The sequence below is a fragment of the Ornithorhynchus anatinus genome, chromosome 8 (genome assembly GCF_004115215.2).
Source record: "Ornithorhynchus anatinus isolate Pmale09 chromosome 8, mOrnAna1.pri.v4, whole genome shotgun sequence".
Taxonomy (NCBI): Eukaryota; Metazoa; Chordata; class Mammalia; order Monotremata; family Ornithorhynchidae; genus Ornithorhynchus; species Ornithorhynchus anatinus.
This window is the reverse complement of record NC_041735.1, coordinates 9437584-9456155: the sequence shown is the minus strand read 5'-3', so window position 1 is coordinate 9456155 and position 18572 is coordinate 9437584. Positions and strand designations below refer to the sequence as shown.

The 18572-nt window shown below is 41.3% G+C and overlaps 1 protein-coding gene across 1 annotated transcript in view; it reads left to right on the top strand.

Annotated features, from left to right (window-relative positions):
* Nucleotides 1–18572, top strand: part of ATP9A (ATPase phospholipid transporting 9A (putative)) — a 118249-nt gene that overhangs the window by 39828 nt on the left and 59849 nt on the right. The window contains exons 5-9 of the mRNA XM_029070406.1: nucleotides 11119–11177; nucleotides 12489–12540; nucleotides 14014–14108; nucleotides 16259–16339; nucleotides 16951–17026. Coding sequence (XP_028926239.1) covers nucleotides 11119–11177; nucleotides 12489–12540; nucleotides 14014–14108; nucleotides 16259–16339; nucleotides 16951–17026 — 363 coding nt within the window. The remainder of the gene's footprint in view (nucleotides 1–11118; nucleotides 11178–12488; nucleotides 12541–14013; nucleotides 14109–16258; nucleotides 16340–16950; nucleotides 17027–18572) is intronic.

The window sequence follows — 18572 nt, the reverse complement described above, 5'->3', positions numbered from 1 at the left end:
TCAGTAAATACTATTGAATGAATGCAGTTTTTAATCTCACCTCTGCTCCTTGCTTGTTGTGTGATCTTGGCCAAGGCACAGTTCTCTGAGCCTCAGTTTCCTCATGAGTAAAATGGGGCTTAGAAAGTATTCTCCCTCCTCCTTCTACTGTGAGCCGTATGTGGGACAGGGACTGTGTCTGATCTGATTCTGTCTACCACAGCACTTAACCCAGTGTGTTGGCCACTGTACTAAAAGTTTTTATTATTAACAAGTATGACATATTATTAATTTTTTATTATTAACAAGTACTAGAGTTTTTATTATTATTAAAGAAAAGGTGTCCACTATCCTCTGCATTTCCTCTTGCCCCATTCTTATCCACTTGCCTTTGATATCAGCCGTAGCTCCTTTGGGTGAGGAGATGGTCATATATTTAAAATGGTCTGGCACTGTGGGGAATGTAATAGTTGAAAAAGGATGTATACACATTTTATAAACAGTTCCTCCCCTGCCTGGTGGTAAAGCTCAGCCGGTGATTCTGATAACACCTGGAGTAATTAACTATTCTTCACAACTCTGGCAGCCATATTGACTTTCTCAGATGTTGCAGTAATGCTCACTTTGTTGTTTCAAGGCAGACAATGTGGTGACTCTTGCCCAAGATCACACAGCAAATGGCAGAGCTAGGATTAGAACCCAGGTCCTCAGACTCTCAAACCCATGCTGTTTCCTCTAGGCTATGCTTTTATTCTCCTCACTGAATACATTTGAAATAGATTAAAAAGACAGCAGTGCCCAATACCTCTCTTTCCATGTCTAGCAAATGGAAAGATAATCATCCTTTACTACTTAAAACATGTATTAATCAGTGAGTCAGTCATTTATTGAGCACTTACTGCATGCAGAGTTTGGGAGAGTATAGTATAACAGAGTTCTCTTGTTGTCTGTTTTTTAAGGTATTTGTTAAGGCTATGTGCCAGGCACTGTACTAAGCGCTGGGGTAGATAGAAGCAAATCAAGTTGGACACAGTCCATGTCTCATATGGGGCTCACAGTCTTAATCCCCATTTTACAGATGCGACAACTGAGTCAAGGAGAAGTGAATTGACTCGCCCAAGATCACACAGTAGATGAGTGGTGGAGCAGGCATTTGAACCCAGATCCTTCTGACTCCCAGGCCCGTGCTCTATCCAGTAGGCCAAGCTGCTTCTCTGTTGGTAGAGTTGGCAACTGTTATTGCAGAGCTTCTCGATATTGATTAATGATTGATTAATGCCATTTACCAGTCTCCCAGAAACAAAATTGTTCCAAGTGTTTAGTGCCTTCCTCCTTAGAGAAGCAGCATGGCTTAGTGGAAAGAGCCCAGGCTTGGGAGTCAGAGGTCATGTGTTTTAATCCCGGCTCCGCCACTTGTCTGCTGTGTGACCTTGCGCGAGTCACTTAACTTCTCTGTGCCTCAGTTCCCTCATCTGTAAAATGGGGGTTAAGACTGTGAGCCCAACGTGCGACAATCTGATTACCTTGTATCTACCCCAGCGCTTAGAATGTTGCTTGTCACATAGTAAGCACTTAACAAATACCATTATTATTATGATGATGATGATGATAATGCAGTGTAAAACTGAAGGGAGATGGATCAGATGAAGTCACCACTGATTAAATGGGGTGTTGGTTCATTTGACAGCATGGCCTTTAGTTTCCAATCATTTGTATCTGCTGATTGAGACCTGGTCACTGTCATATTGTATGCAATAAAAAGATTATTTTGTACTCTTTTTCTTAGTAGTCCTAGTGCAAGGAGTGAATTTTACAAGCCCACGGTTGAACGGAATATTTATTTGGGGCCCCCACTGAGCATTTTGAAAATGGCCCCAAACAGATAGAAAATTGAAATTCCCTTCCTCCCTTTTCTTTGGTGAGCCTTTACTTGATCGATCTTTTATTATTGAGAGTGTGGAAGAGATGAAATGGGAAAATTCAGAGCTCCTTGATATAGATTAAATGTCATGTACCAGCCCCCCAGAAATAAAACTGTTCCAAGTGTTTTGTGTGTGTTTGTGTATTTGTGTTTGTGTGTGTGTGTTTGCGCCTCCATGCAGTGTAAAACTGAATGGAGATGGAAGAGATGAAGTCACCACTGTTTGGAGGTGGTGTTGGTTCTTTTGAAAGCACCAGTTTCACCTTTAATTTCCAATCATTTGCCTTTTGATCTGCTGATTGATAATGGCTCTGCAGATTCCTCTTGGAATCTCGCTTAAGCCCTTATATGGTAAGGAAAAGCATTTCCCTTCCCAGGGTGTTGGCCATTTCCGAATGGCCTGCATAATTAGGTTTTCTGAAGACAACACAATTAAATAAACGGCATGTAGAATGTTAAATAGGTATTTGCATTTCTTTCGTTTTCCAAACATCCAGGAGTTCAGGAGCCCACCAGCTTCTGGATTTGTTAAAAAGATCAAACCCAGGAGTGGTGGTTTTTGATATAACTTTGAGGCTGTTTATTTGATTTTGACTTTGCCCTGTATTTTGCAGAATGAAATCAATCTATCAGTGGTATATATTAAGCGCTTACTGTGTGCAGAGCCCTGTGGTCAGCACTTGGGAGAGAAGAAGAGACCCATTCTCCACCCAGTGCTATTTGGAGAGGAAAGCTCCAAATGTCCAGATGGGCAAGTTCTGGATGTGTCTGAATCTTGATTTTCATATTAACCTCTTGAAACATATACATGCAGAGGAACATACAGGAGCCTTCAATTCATCAATGTCAAAGTCAGATTAAAGTATGAGTTAAAGAGTAATACATTAACCAGGGTAGTGCCTATAGATTGTTTTTAGAGGTCTCCAAAGCAATCAATGTCTTACACATATACATACACACAATGAAAAGTACAAGTACAGCTGGAGGTATTGGAAGGCACAAAATAGGCCCTCACATTCCAGTGTTGAAGAATTTATTTATTTTTAATCTTTTTACTAAGTGTTCGGCAGTTTTGAGTTACTACAACCAAGAGGCAATTCACTCGGAGGGAGAAACATCTGGTCCTTCCCTCCCAAGTAGGACAGACTGCTCTTATTCTTAAGCCATCACCCATGCAAGGCCAGAAGTTAGGAGCGTAATGCTAAATTAGCTTTGCTTTGAAAGGCATTGCTTCTATTGACAACGAAATGGAAAACAGAAATATTAATTAGATAGGTGTCTCTGTTCCTTTTATTGCTTGAAAGCAAAGTTTACTCTCCAGAACTCATAGGCGAGGTTGCATTATTTTGAAATTAGTAATGCTAGATTATTCTTGTGAATTAAATGAAATCTGTCCTCCAAGATGGACTCAATTAATCAGTGATCTTTATTGAGCTCTTACCATGTGCAGAGTCCTGAACTAAGAAACAGCATGGATTAGTGGAAGGAGCATGGGCTTGGGAGTCAGAGGTCATGGGTTCTAATCCCAGTTCCTCCACTAATTAGCTGTGTGACTGTGGGCAAGTCACTTCACCTCTCTGTGCCTCAGTGACCTCATCTGTAAAGTGGCGATGAAGACTGTGAGCCCCACATGGGACAACCTGATAACCTTGTATCTACCCTAGTGCTTAGAACAGTGCTTGGCACATAGTAAGTGCTTAACAAATACCATTGTTATTATTATTACTATTATTATTATTAGAACACAGTTGGTAGATGGCAATCCCTGCCCATGAGGAGCTTACAGTCTACAGGATGGAATGCTTATGAGACCTCCTCTGTTCAAGTAGTTTTCAGACCACAGCATTGTTCCACTGGGCGGGATTTTGGGTTTACCACAAGTATGCTTATTAGAGCAATTCCCCCCTCCCCATCACCCCTCAATTTTTCTCATTCTAACAGCAAAGGGGGATGCATGATCATGGGTGGCAGGATCAGTCTTCTTTTCCCCAGATGTCAACAAAACTCACTGCTGGGTTGACCTGCCATTCATTGGCTGCAACATCTGCAAGGGGAGTTGAGCTCTTCTATAGTGTGATACCAAAATCCTTTTAGACAGTTGTCAAGCATCCCCAGAAACCTTGAACTTTCACGGCTTAGGTCAGTGCCAGGTTTTCATGAAGCTATTGAAGAGGGAGATAAGAGTTTAGGTTCCCTGTGGGAAGGGAACATGCCTCCCAACTCTGTTATATTAAACTCTCCCAAGCGCTTAGTAGAGTACTCTGTGCAAAATAATCGCTTACTGTGTGTGGAACATTCTACTAAGCACTTGGGAATGAACATATAACAGACACATTCCCTGCCCACAGCAAGTTTACAGTTTCACATCCCCTCTTTTCCTCCCCTACTTTAAACGAATACTCTCAACTTGCCTGTTGTCATCACTTGTCTAGCTAGGGCAGGAGTAATCCTCAATTTTCACCCTCCTCCACTGCTTTCTCACTATCGCTACCCTCCAACTGAAAAAGCCGAGCAGCCCGTCTCTGCCACTCTTTTGCTGTGTGACCTTGAGCAAGTAACTTCACTTCTCTGGGCCTCAGTTCCCTGATCTGTAAAATGGGGATTGAGACTGTGAGCCTCACGTGGAACAGGGACTGTGTCCAACCCTGCCCCAGCGTTTAGTACAGTGCCTGGTACGTAGAGCTTAACAAATACCATAATTATTATTTGTCATTATTATCCCTGAGCTAAAAGCAGGCTAAAGTTCCTCAAAATGATGTCTTAAGAAAATAGGTGAGGATGTATAGATTTAGCGATGATTTCATTATGTATGAGGAAACTCATGTTTACTCAGGCATTAAAGACATTTGCGCCATGGGAAGATTTCAGAATGGTTTTCCTTGTTCTGGAACACAACGGGGCATGTTCGGAGAAGGATGCTAATGAAGGGTAAAGTAAAATCAAAGTGATTCTTTGTGGTTGTGTTAATTCCCCCCCCCCCTTTTTTAAAACTCCCCTCATTCCCTTCTTTTAGAGCTGATAGCTGACCATTTAGCCAATGAATAGTAAGGTACAGTAGGAGTATTTGTCTGCATAAAGGGCCTTCCTTGCTGGGGTCCCTCAAAAACCTCACTCCAAACACAAGGGATTAAAGAGGTTTTTGTTGAGGTAGAGCAGACAGACAAGGAGAGGCAGAGTTCAGATTAACTGATAATAAATCACGACCCACTTCTGGGAAGAAAATCTGCAGCTGGAAAACTTAAAATGAATTGTTAAATTCAACTTGATCAAAGGAGTATGATTATTTCTAGTGAATGAAAACTTGGATTTCTTGTATATTTATGTTTCAGAAGGTGGGGAAATCTGAAGCTGGGTAAAAGCTTTGAGGGGAGGACCCGGACTCCTTTTCTGTTTGGAGGTAGTAGGTGGAAAGTAGAATCGAGGTTCTGGGGTTTGTTTTCAACATATTAGTGTTTTTTAGGGTTCATTTCTTTCCCCTGCAGATGAAAGAGCTAGCTTGTGTAAACCTGGGGATGGAGGAAGAGAAGAGAAACTGGAGGGGGAGACTTACCCCTTTTACAGAGAAGGAGAGGCTGACGGGCAAGGCTTCATATGAGCAGGGCTCTGATAGGGAGCTCTCAGAGGGCTTAATCCCCATTAGAGGGCTGGGAAGGGCCTGAGGTACACCCAAAGGAGCTTGGAGCAGCTCAGAACTATGGTCACCTCAGCTGTGGAGTGGGTAATTACTCCACTCCCACTGTTGAGAGCTGAGGAGAATCTGTGGCCTGATAAAAAGAGGCCAGGCAGTCAGAGGATCTGGGTTCTAACTCGACTCCACCACTGCTGTGTGACCTTGGGAAGTCACTGAACTTCTTTGTGCCTCAGCTTCCTCCTCTGAATTGGGCTTCAGTGTATATTCTCCCTCCTACTTAAACTATGAACCCCATGTGGGAAAGGGACTGTGTCGGGTCAGATTACCTTTTATCTACTAGAGCGTTTAGTACAGCATGGCCTAATGGCAAGAGCCCGGGCTTGGGAGTTAGAGGCGGTAGGTTCTAATCCCAGCTCCCCACTTGTCTGTTGTGTGACCTTGGGTAAATCACTTAACTTCTCTTTGCCTCGGTAACTCATCTGTAAAATGGGGATTAAGACTGCGAGCCCCACGTGGACAACCTATTACCTTTTATCTACCCCAGTGCTTAGAACAGTGAGTGGCACATAGTAAATGCTTAACAAATACCATAATTATTATTATTGTTACAGTGCTTGGCCCACAGTAAGTACTTTGTCATTATTATTTATCTATTATTACTTATCTAGTTATCTATTATTATTTGTCTATTTCTGTGGACCCCTCATACAGGTTACTACCTGCTGGGGAGTTAAGTGCCTCTTGGCACTTGCAGGTGCTGCAGGGGAGAATTGACAAATTAAAAGCTCCTTTTCCCTCCCTCAACGCGTGGCAAGGTAGAATCATGCTCAGTGTTCTTTGTTTCCCCTTAGTGGTGGAAGTGAATAACCCATAGCAAGCTCAATAACAGGATAAGAAGAATGGCAGAAAGGCACTCTGGGAGAAAGTGGAGTGCCAAAATCCATCAGTCAACCATATTTATTGAGCGCTTACTGTGCTTACTATAATTCTATTTATTTTGATGCTATTGATGCCTGTCTACTTGTTTTGTTTTGTTGTCTGTCTCCCCCTTCTAGACTGTTAGCCCGTTGTTGGGTAGGGATTGTCTCTTTCTGTTGCCAAATTGTACTTTCCAAGCGCTTAGTACAATGCTCTGCACACAGTAAACCCTCAGTAAATACAATTGAATGAGTAGAATGAAAGTGTGCAGAGCACTGAACTCAGCACTTGGGAGAGTACAATATGACAAAGTTGGTAGACACTTTGCCTGCCAACAGTGAGCTCGCAGTCTAGTAGGGGAGATAGAGTTTGTTATGGGCAGGGACTTTGTCTGTTTGTTGTTGTATTGTACCTCTCCCAAGCACTTAGTACAGTGTTTTGCACACAGTAAGCACTCAATAAATACAATTTGATGAATGAATGAACATTAATATAATTGTTGTGGGTTGAGGGAAGAGTGAATAAATCCAAATGCAAGGGTGACTCAGAAGGGAGTGGGAGAAGAAATGAGGGCTTAGTCGGAGAAGGCCTCTTAGAGGAGGTGTGCCTTCAGTAAGCCTTTGAACCCATAAATTAAATGTCAAGCTTCAAATACTTGTTGAACATGTATTGTGTACAGAATTTTTGTCAAGTCCTGGGTAGAATTTACCCTGTAGTTTGGAGAAGATGAAGTCTTGTGTGTCTGGGAAATTTCTGTTGTGTTTTTGCTGTGGGGGGTTTTCTGCCATGTATTTAAATCAGAGGAAAAATAGTGAAGAGATAAATGGTTGGGTGACTCAGTATTAACTAGATGAAAAATTAGGCTGATTGGCAGGAAAGTATGACCGCAGGATATTGTCTCCTGAGGAGTCATTAATAGCTAATCAACGAATATTTATTGAGTGCCCAGGGGGACGCAGTATTGTTCTAGACATTTGGAGTAGATGTGACAAACCGGAAACACAGCAATATTGGTGCAAGGCTTCCTGAGCTTTGTATTTAATTTTAAATACCTTTCCTTCAAAACAATATCCCAGGCTGACTGTCTGCAACTAAAAACCCTGCAGAGGCAAAATTCCCAGGGAAACTAAACACCTTCCCTTTAGTGCAATATCCCAGGCTGTCCGCCTGCGACTAAAAACCCTCCAAAGGCAGAGAGCTTGGACTCCAGTCCCGGCTGACGGCAGGCCCACCGGCTTCTCAGAGGAGTCACGCGCCAGACGACGTATCTGCAAAGCTGGGTCAGAAATGTTGACAGTCGTGCTGGTAACTTCGGTGCGTAGGGGGAGCCTGTGGGTTATTTAAACTTGTCAGCGGGGGAAAACGAAGGCATTTTTATCCCCTGTTTGACAAGGTGCAAGATCTAAATGAGAAGGGTTTCCAGCTTGGCTCACAGAGCTGTCCTCGCCAGGCCTGACCCTAGATAATAATACTTCCTGCGAGGCTTCTTTTCCAGGGGAATGACATACCCCACACCCAGCCATTTTTAAAATTTTTTTTATTTTTTGGGAGGACTGCATTTTGGCTCTGCTCTGTCGGGTCCCGGCAGTGCTGAAAGGATGGGAAGGAAAAGGCAGAGGGGAGGAGTGACTCCCTGGCCTGTTGCTGAGAGCAGGGAGCAGAAGGATGTTCTTAGAGAAGCAGCGTGGCTTAGTAGAAAGAGCCAAGGCTTGGGATTCAAAAGGTGTGGGTTCTAATCCTGGCTCTGCCACTAGTCTGCTGTGTAACCTTGGGCAAGCCACTTAAATTCTCTATGCCTTGGTTATCTCATCTGTAAAATAGGGATTAAGATTGTGAGCCCCACATGGGACCACCTGATTACCTTGTATCTATCCAGAGTTTAGAACAGTGTTTGCCATATAGTAAGCACTTAACAAATACCAGTACACGACTGAAGAGGCCAGGTGTTATGCAACGTCCCTCCCTCCCTTGCTTTCCCCTAAATCCTTTCTCCCAACATTGCCACTCTCCAGCTAAGAAAGTCCAAATGAATCAGGAGTTTTAAAAAAAAAAAAAAAGGCTGTGGGCAGTGGGACCACTGATACTGATAGCTGGGCAAGTACAAAAAGGCCACGGAGAGGGTAATAAAAATAATAGTGGTATTTGTTAAGCACTTACTATGTTCCAAGCACTGTTCTAAGCTCTGAGGTAGCTACAAGTTAGTCAAGTCGGACTTATTCCTTGTCCCAGGTGGGGCTCACAGTCTTAATCTGCATTTTACAGATGAGGTAACTGAGGCCTAGAGAAGTTAAGGGAATCGTCCAAGGTTACAGAGCAGATTGGTGGTGGAGCAGGGATTAGAACCCACGTCCTCTGACTCTCAGGCCCATGCTCTTTCCAGTAGGCCATGCTGGAGGATGTGGGGCAGGCCCTCAGCCCTTTTCCGCACCCAGGGCACTTCCAAAACTGCAGGGCGTTTTCAGACTGGGCCAGATTTCCGGAGGAGAGAGCAGAGGGAGAAGAAACAGTCCATCAGAATTTTTAAAAAGGAGAATTTGAAAAAGATAATGCGGAAAAGAGGGAGAGAGTAAAGAGCAGGATGGAGGAAAAACACAAGGAAAAGCGAAACAAAGGTTAATAGGGAGGGAAAGAATAAACTAGAAAGAGGAAGAAAAGAGAAGACATGGAAAAAATCCATTAATAGTATGTCCTGAAGAAAGCGGAACAGATTTAGAGAGAACTGGTTAAATGGAAAGGGGGTTGGATCAATCTGTATATGGTATTTATCGAATGCTTACTATATACAGAGCTCTGAACTAAGTGCTTGGGGGAGAGTGCAGTATAACAAAGTTTGTAGAGACATTCCCTGCCCACAATTTATATTAATGTCTATCTCATCCTCTGTGAGCTTCTTCTGGGCAGTGATTTGTATCTGTTAGATTGTTATATTGTACTCTCCCCAGCACTCAGTACAGTGCTCTGAACACAGTAAGCACTCAGTAAATATTAACTGAAGGAGCTTACAGTCTAGAGGACGAGTATTTTGTGACTCAAGGCTTTGCAAAAATGCAACCTTTGTGTGTACTATATGTGGTTTATGAGAGGACCAGTTGGGTTTTTCCGTATCTGATTTTTCAGTTGAGTGAAATCAGTGTAGAGCAAATGATAAATCCCAGAATGATACCATGTACCCCATGGCACTATATAATGTAGATTTTCTTTGAGGATGGTAGATAATGAATGTGGTTCTTTATAAGAAGTGCATTACAAAATGTGAATTGCTTCCCTGGGGAGACACTTCTGTTACAGCTTTCTCAAACTTAGAATTGGGGAAGTTCCAGGTTTACTGTGGAAACAAGTATCAGCTCAGAATGTTCATCTTTTGATGATATTTGTGAACCAAGACCTTCATGAATAGGTGGGTCTCCTCTGTCCTGGCTTTCAAGACATTCCCTGGCTTAAGACATTTATAGTTAAGAAAAATAACACATTTCAAAATTGACAACACATCAATTTCGACTTTACAACGCTGGCCTACTTTATAGCACTAGATCCGGGGATATAGGCTGTTGCAGGCAGAGGAGGGTGAACTATGAATAGGGAAAGAAGGAAAAATGCACGATGTGGAGAGACGGAAAGGGAGGAGTAGGTTTAAAGGGAATCAGAGGTGGAGTCAGGGTGATGAGAGAAGTTACCTCATCCCCAGGTGGAATCACCCACGGGGGACAGACACACATTGATGTCTGATGAAGTAGTGTGGCTTAGTGGATAAAACCCAGGCCTGGAAGTCAGAAGGACCTGGGTTTTAATTCTGGCTCCGCTGCATCTGCTGTGTGACCTTGGGCAAATCACTTAACTTCTCTGGGCTTCAGTTACCTCATCTATAAAATTGGGAATGAAGAGTGGGAGCCCTATGTGGGACAGGGACTGTGTCCAACCTGATTGATTTGTATCTATGCCAGTGCTTAAAACAGTACTTGGCACATAGTAAGCGCTTAACAAGTACCATTATTGTTATGATGAGGATGAATGTAGCCAGGCTGTCATGGAACCTCTCTGATGTAATATTGAGACATTAACTATATTACTCATCTGAAATTGGTTGAACGCATGATCCTTGATAATTTTGGTTAAAATTTTGAATCACATCTATTTTTGGGTACAAATTCCCCATTTAACACATTATTCCTGTAAGAAAATTGGTTCAGGCATGTTTCTGCTAAAGACGTGTTTTTTCGGGTACCATTTGTATTGGAAATCTGAGGATGGTGTGAAATAATATTAGTATTTTGAGTGTCTGTGACGTGCAATGCACTATCCTAAATGCCTGGGAAGTACATCAGAAGACTGAGATGTGTTCCCTGCCCATGATGAGCTTATAATTTAATAAGAGAGAGAGGCTGTCACCTGCACTATCTTCACTTCCTCCCCGCAACCTTTCTGGTTTCCAAGATGTCAGGAAATCAACAAAATATGGATAAACATTTTTTTAATCTGGATTTTGGGACTGAGCAATGATTAAGGGGATAAAATTTGCAAAATACCAATTTAGCATGAACTTTTTCCAATGACAGTGTGAAAGGATTTGTTTTCCCTTCCATGAGTGCCCACACGTATTTGTGTTTTTGGAATAGAGTTAAAATTTTGAATGATTTTACTTAAACATGATGTGATCATTTCTTCTCTGCAGGCACTGTGAAAGTGAAGAGCTCTAGTATACAAGTAGGAGATCTTATCATTGTTGAAAAGGTCAGTATAGGCTTGCTGTCCAACAAGCTGTTTGCTGGGGTTGGATTGATGTTTATTTGCAACATTTTTCTCCTAGTTGGGGTTATCTCAATTTGTCTATGCAATTAGCAAATTGGCTTTGTGGTATTTGGGATTATTTTTAATTGATTTTCTTGGAATCTTTTCTCTTTGCCTTTCCTTTCTACTCTTTCCCCTTAATTTCCAAGGCCTCTGTTTGCTCACCAGTCAGAAAGTTTGCTTATATATAAGGTGGATCACAAGAACTGTTTCTGATATATTTCAGACTGTTTTGTAGCCCAGCATTTACTCATTTATTATTCAAGTAACAAGTCATAAGTGCTTTTCCAGAAATCTGCTAGCTAGGTGGGCTTTTTCTGCATTCATATTTGGTTTATATTTTCAGCTTATTCCAGCTGGCAGCTACCGGCCCGATCATTGAATAAAAATACATGTTTTCTCATGAAACTGTTGTTTAACAGTGAGCATCAGTCAACAAGAACAATAAAAACTCTTTAAACATAGATGGTAGCTATAAAGGGGGTACATCTAATAGATCTGTGTTTTTTAGGATGTAAAATACAGGCATTTTTCATGAGGAATCTAACTAGTCTTTTGGAGTTTAATTTTAGGCCAAAATGTATTAGTCTGGATCTGAGATTTCCTGAAAAAAAATTAGTTAGAAGGGTTGCATCTTTGGTTTTTTCCTCTTGAAGAAAATGAAGGTGCCCTTTTGAAAGGATTAAAACAGTCGGTACAAACATGATTTGAGCCAGAGAAACCTTTTAGATGGAAACCCAATAGTAGCAAATGTCCCTTTTAAGCCTCTTTCACCATTTCCTTTGTATTTATAATAAAATTGTTCTTTTGCTCTCTTCTTTAAGTCTAAGGATGACTTTCATTGGCCTTCCCTGCATCTATCTCCCTTTTAATATCCCCAATACTAGCAGAGTGCCAAGAGGGGACAGGGGGGAGTAAGTGGAAACAGAAAGTCTGAGAGTGTTTGTGGCTTTACCAGCTATTGGAAGGAAGCCAATAGCAGCCTTAAACTCCTAAGCTGTTGATCCTTTGATGAGAATCTCTGGAGGTAATGGTTAGATACTCTGGAAACCCAGGAGCTATCTTCCTGAGATCAGATTTCTATGGTGGATTAGTACTATAACAGGGATGTAGAAGAATTTTTTTTTAGCTTCCAAACAAAATAAATCTCCAATTCTCTGACAAAGAAAGGAACTTTTTTTTTAAGGGCTTTTTCTTTCTGGATCAGAGCACGCACATGTGTACACAATAACAGTCTTTCTTCTCATAATGTAGAACCAGCGAGTCCCTGCTGACATGATCTTCCTGAGGACATCAGAAAAAAACGGTAAACATCTGGGATCAATTTTGAAAATAACCATTAACCTTTCAGTGGCTATTTGGCAAAATAATCATTTGAAAATGGAACAGAAGTAGATATAATTTTGGAGCCACAGAGACAAATTAAAGCCTCTTTTAATAGGCTGGTGCGTTTTAGAAATCTCTGACATGCCAATAGTTTTTGATAATTCGAAAGATACAAATACTTGGACCCATATTGAGTCACAGCTGGTAAAGCCACACAGTGGTTTGCATTACATGAAGAGTTAAATAAACACTGCATGCTAATACACTCTTGCTAAGTTATGTTGGATATCAGGAGAGCAGAGTTAGGGAATTTGAGAGAAAATGGAACACAAAGAATTAAGCGACAGTTCAGTCTCGTCTTAGGAACCTCCTTCATCATATGGTGTGCTGTGATCTTTGGCAACATAGAACTACAAGGGATAGTCAGACTTTTTCATGAGCTTAGCAAGAAGGACCTGGGCCGCTATCTCTAAAAGGGCCATCGACTTGTTTATTGTGGTAACGTGTGTATACGTGAGTGACATCTCTGCTGCCTATAGTAGTGCCTTTACTTTCTTTGTCTACAAACCTTTTAGGTATTAAAGAAGCTCTGAGGAACTGGTGTCAGACTTCTGGCAATCAAACTCTATCTGGTTATTTGCTGACATTTATCTCTTAAAAACAAAAATACTTGCTTTTGAGGGCGGTCTTGATCACGGTTTTTCATTTTAGAATTAACGATCAGAAGGGCTTGTGGAGGCCATTGATAAGGCGAGGAAATTCTTTTCTTCTATTCTGGCTTTGAGTTCATACTATTCTAACAGGCCATAGGCTGTCTCCTTTTTTTGTTCTTTTTCCAAAAAGAGGTCGCTCTTGCCATTTTAAAGAGTGTTTTTGTTATCCTGCTAAATTATTTGGAAAGGTTACCCTGTTTTTTATTACTTTGAAACAGCTAAAGGTCTTTATGCCTGTTTAAAGTGGACTGCAGTATGCGTAACATTTCATGCGGAATTCAGTTCACACAAACGGAACATCTTATAATTCGTTAGCCACAATGTGTTTTTGTAAGAAGGCCAAACTGAACTCTAACTGGCAGTGAAATTAACTGAATATGTCAGTTCAATCGACTTACTCTCCATAGAGATTTCTGTTTGATTTTGGCTTCTTGTAGCTAGATTGACCACGCTTCACAGAAGATAGTTAAGGAAGAAAGGTTTTGATCTCTGGGTCACAGATCACTGTGGTGATGGGGTGTGGAGGGAGGGAGCAGGTAATTCAGTATGTTTCCCTTTCTTTAGTGATCAGCGAATAGCTATGATTTTACGGGGGAGGGAATATGGGGACCTTTGGTTTAAATTCTTAAGAAAGAACTGAAATTACTTGTGGCTCTTTCTAGGAAAATAGAATGTTAGTGTTGCGTGAGTTTGCAAATTCCAAATTGAGAAAGGACCTAAACGTTGCTGAAATTCCACAGGGTCTTGTTTCTTGCGTACCGATCAGTTGGATGGTGAGACAGATTGGAAATTGCGACTTCCCGTGGCTTGCACACAAAGATTACCCACTGCTGCTGTAAGTAGCTTTTGTTTTTCCATAAACTAAGATTACTCTTCCTACCCATCTGCTCACGATCAACAAGCGCAAATTGAGCACTTTTGTTTCTTTTCCCGCCTACGGTAGACCGCGTAACAGTTGGAAAAACTCAAAAGTATCTTGTGTGGCTATTCCCTGCTCTCAAATGACTAATGCGATTCCAGTTTTGGTCGTAATCCAGTGGATGAGGGCTTGGGAACTAATTTTTTTGTTGTTCGCAATGTGAATGTCACGTTGAGGTTGTGGGCACAAGGTGAGGGAGCCGTGGTCGAGCTGACTTGTGTATGCCATCTGAGAAGCCTGGGAGTTGTGTGATTGAAAGGTGAGGTGTGAGGGTGCTTGGGCCCTGTTTTCTCTCCCCTCCTGGTGTCAGTTCTAAGGCCACCCAGGCTGGCAGCTGGCTGAGCGGAAGAGGAATTACTATCAGCCCTTCAGAGCTCCAAGGTACAGATTAGTGGTCCATATCTTCCTAATGGACTACTAATGAATGCATTGGACTGTAGGCTTGCACCATTACTGAAAAAGAACGTTCTACAGGGAAATTCAATTTTGATGCCTGACTACTAGTTTTATTTTGCGGTCGGTCTCCCCGTTTTAGACTGTGAGCCCGTTGTTGGGCAGGGATTGTCTCTATCTGTTGCCGAATTGTACATTCCAAGCGCTTAGTACAGTGCTCTGCACACAGTAAGCAGTCAATAAATAGGATTGAATGAATGAGAAATACCAGTTATTAGAGAATTTATATTATTTTAGAGTTTGGCCTGAACTGAATAGTGTTAGGCTGATTTTCCAAACAACACTCAGTTGTTCCATGATGTGTGTTTTCAATAAGTGTTCTGGATAGAACACATTAGTTTTGGGTTTGTTTTTATTTAAAAAAAGAAGAAGCTGGGGGAAAAGAGCCACCTGCCCTGAGTGGCATAAGTGATTACTTACCAGGAGTTGGGGACTCTCCCTGTTGGCATCTTGACATTTCTCCTGGCTCTGATTCAGTCTTTTTTTTTTAAAAAAAAAACCAATAATTTAGATGGTACAAAAAAGACCCCAGTCTCTTAAAAGATGTATAGACTTCTCCAGAGGAGATATAGTTAATGTTGGTATTTGTTAAGCACTTACTATGTGCAGAGCACTGTTCTAAGTGCTGGGGTAGACACAGGGTATTCAGGTTGTCCCACTTGAGGCTCACAGTTAATCCCCATTTTACAGATGAGGTAACTGAGGCACAGAGAAGTTAAGTGACTTGCCCACGGTCACACAGCTGATGAGTGGCAGAACCGGGATTCGAACCCATGACCTTTGGCTCCCAAGCCCGGGAATCTTTCCACTAAGCCACGCTGCTTCCCAGGCACGCTGCTTTAGGTGTTCTTGATCACAGTCACACAAGCTTGTTTCTGGGAAGAATTTGGGTGTGGGTGAGGAGGCAGGAGGGAATTTTATACTTTCTGTGTAATTATTCTTGTGATGTTTTGTATTTTTACAGTGCTCTGAAATAACATTTTTGAATTATAAAGGGAGTTCATTACCAAAGTGTCCTCTCTTGGCACTGTGGATGCTGCAGTGTCAACAGTGGCCATTAGGAAATCTGCCTCAGTTTTTTAATCAAAAATTGGATTGATGCCTGCTCCTGTCTGGTTCACGGGGAAGATGACAAAGCACTTTGGACAGTCTAATGGATCAGACAGGCTAGACATAGTTAAGCTTCCTGATATAATTTTGCTAACTGTTGGACAAACTACTGTTGGGAGTTGTTGAATTGCTTTGCCTGGAGACTCTTCAAAGTTAGAACAAGCAACGAGTGTCTTTAAATTAGGTTTAGGTGCAGTTTTGCTTATTCCTGGAGGTAAACTGAGGACCCACTCCATTCATTTTTTTATAAAGGGAAGAAGGTGCTATTTTAAATGTCATCAATTGTAAGGGAACTTCTGATCTCTTTTTCAATTACTATTCAAAGAGTAAACCTAAAGAAAGATTGTACCTTTCTATGGAATCAGATTTAACATTGGTAAATGAGGTATTGTTTATGATGGCATTATAGCAATAGCAGCACGTACCGTAGTGCTTCTCTGAAGAAAGAATCAATGGCTTATGTCAGTGTGCTAAAATTATTACATTATCTGTCAATTCAATAGGATCTTCTTCAAATCCGATCCTACGTCTATGCAGAAGAACCAAATATTGACATTCATAATTTTGTGGGAACTTTTACCAGAGTAAGTTGACCTTACATTAAAAACAACACCAAAAAAAGATGCAAATCTATGACAATGCACTTTTAAGGGAAATATAATGCTTTCCCGGGGGGGAGGGGGGGTGTTTGTGCAACTGAAATTTGTGCACAGAAATATATTGTAATTCTAGATTCTTGAAAATGTTCCTGACTATGCCCAGAAAGTAATTGCATGATTTGAGGAGTACCAGACGAGGAGTCCTTCAAAGACATCTGCGTCTACACTTTCTCTCTCTTCCTTATCTCTACTTCTTCTCACTGCTACTCACATCTAACCTTGTTTTCTTTACCTCATATCGTAGGACAAAGTCGGCATTAATAAGTAGCGTGATAATGATTATTATTATTGTGCAGTTGCTCACCCCAAAACTGCATTTCAGCAGAAAATTATTAGGGCAAAGCAAAATGTCCAAAAGAGCTGTATGTTGCTTCTCTCTTTGGGATAGCTCAGAGAAGGGCTTCCTCTTGGCCTACTTAGAATAAGGGAACAAGCTTTCCTTTGTAGCTCAAGTAGGGGGAAGGTGGGAGGAAGGAGAATTTGGGGGGTATTCTGCAAAGTTCACAGATAACGGTATTCATCTTGGTTTTTATTAGGAGGACAGTGACCCTCCCGTCAGTGAGAGCTTGAGCATAGAGAATACTCTATGGGCCAGCACCGTGATCGCTTCAGGTGAGTGGAACTGGAGTATAATTTTTGAGGAATATGTTAGCAATTAAAAACAAAAATATTTTTGTAATTGAGGCAATCATCCTCTGTCAGTTGGGAAAATTAGTGGTATAATGAAGTTTTCCACTTGTCCTAACACCTCTAGGGAGTTAGGCTGACATCTAATTACTTCTCAGACATTTATAGATGCGAAGGATCGGGAATTCGAATGGCCTTTGGGCTCTTCTGGAACATCCACTTTGGGAACAGGCCTTAATTGTCCTTCCACATTGACATTCTAATCTGTAACAGAATTGTGTCAAACCGAATCTGGTAATGGAAATGTGTCTAAAGAGATGACAGGGCAGATCCTGCTGTTGCTGAGAGATTCTGTAAGCACAAGAGTATATTGCGGCGATTGAATTTTTGGCTATTTATTCACTGGAGCAACAGGAGAGAGGGAAAATCAATGTTCTTTGGGAGCAGGACTTTCATGCTAGTGAAGATTAATGTTACCTTAAATGTAGATAGATCCTTTTCTAAGCAGTCCAAACAGCATAATAGATTCTGAAATCTCTTCATATAAAAAATACTCTTATATTTTTATTCATCCTAATAACCTACTGCATAATTTAAAGCAGTTGAAAAACTTCAAGACCTCCCAAATGACAAAATCACTCTGGAATTAAGCCCTTTGGTTTCATTATAATATTTTCTGTACATTTATTGAAATGTTCTTTATGAAATAGGTAGAGCCAGGTATCCTTATTTTATAGAGGAGGGGGCCACTAGATTGTAAGCTCCTGATAGGCAGGGGTCATATCCACTAAGTCTTTTGTACACTTCCAAGCATTTGTACAGTTCTCTGCACATGGTAGGTGCTTAATAAATATTATTGATTGATTGGTACAGGATGGGCAAGACACTCTATGCAAGTCACACAACAACAGAGCAGACAGCCAGGAGCAGAACTCCTGTCTCCTTGACTACTATTCTGTTGCATAATGTTATTTTGAAAGTATGCACCCAAGGATATGAGAAAAGTAAAGGCTTTCAATACTGCTAGGAGACTGACTGCCTTTTGAACAGCAAATTATCAAAAAACTTGGCTGTGGGTAATATCACAGGCTGATTTGTGAGCCTTTTGTGTGCAGAGTTCCCTTTGAAGTCAGTGCAAAGGCGCTGTGAAAATTTTTTAGATTACAGTCAAAGTTTAGTTATCTGAGACAAACAGGACCCAAAGTACCATGGCTATCTGGATAACTTCATTAATAAAGAATAACTAGCATAGATCATGCTTGGCTGCTTTAATAGATTAGTAGCCGTTGTGAAAGGTCCTGCACAAAATCCTGCCTTCTTATTGACCCTTTATTATGCTACAAAGTCAGAATAAGCAGGGCCACACAGTCCTTGATCCTACAGGCACCATCTTCTTCCCTGGGCAATTTTTTTTTTCCACATTCAGTAAACCAGAATCGTGGTTCCTCAAGATCTAATTGATCATATCTGCTGTTTTTCTAGAAAGTGATGAGCTTAACATTGACCTGGTTGGAAAACAAAGAATTGCAAC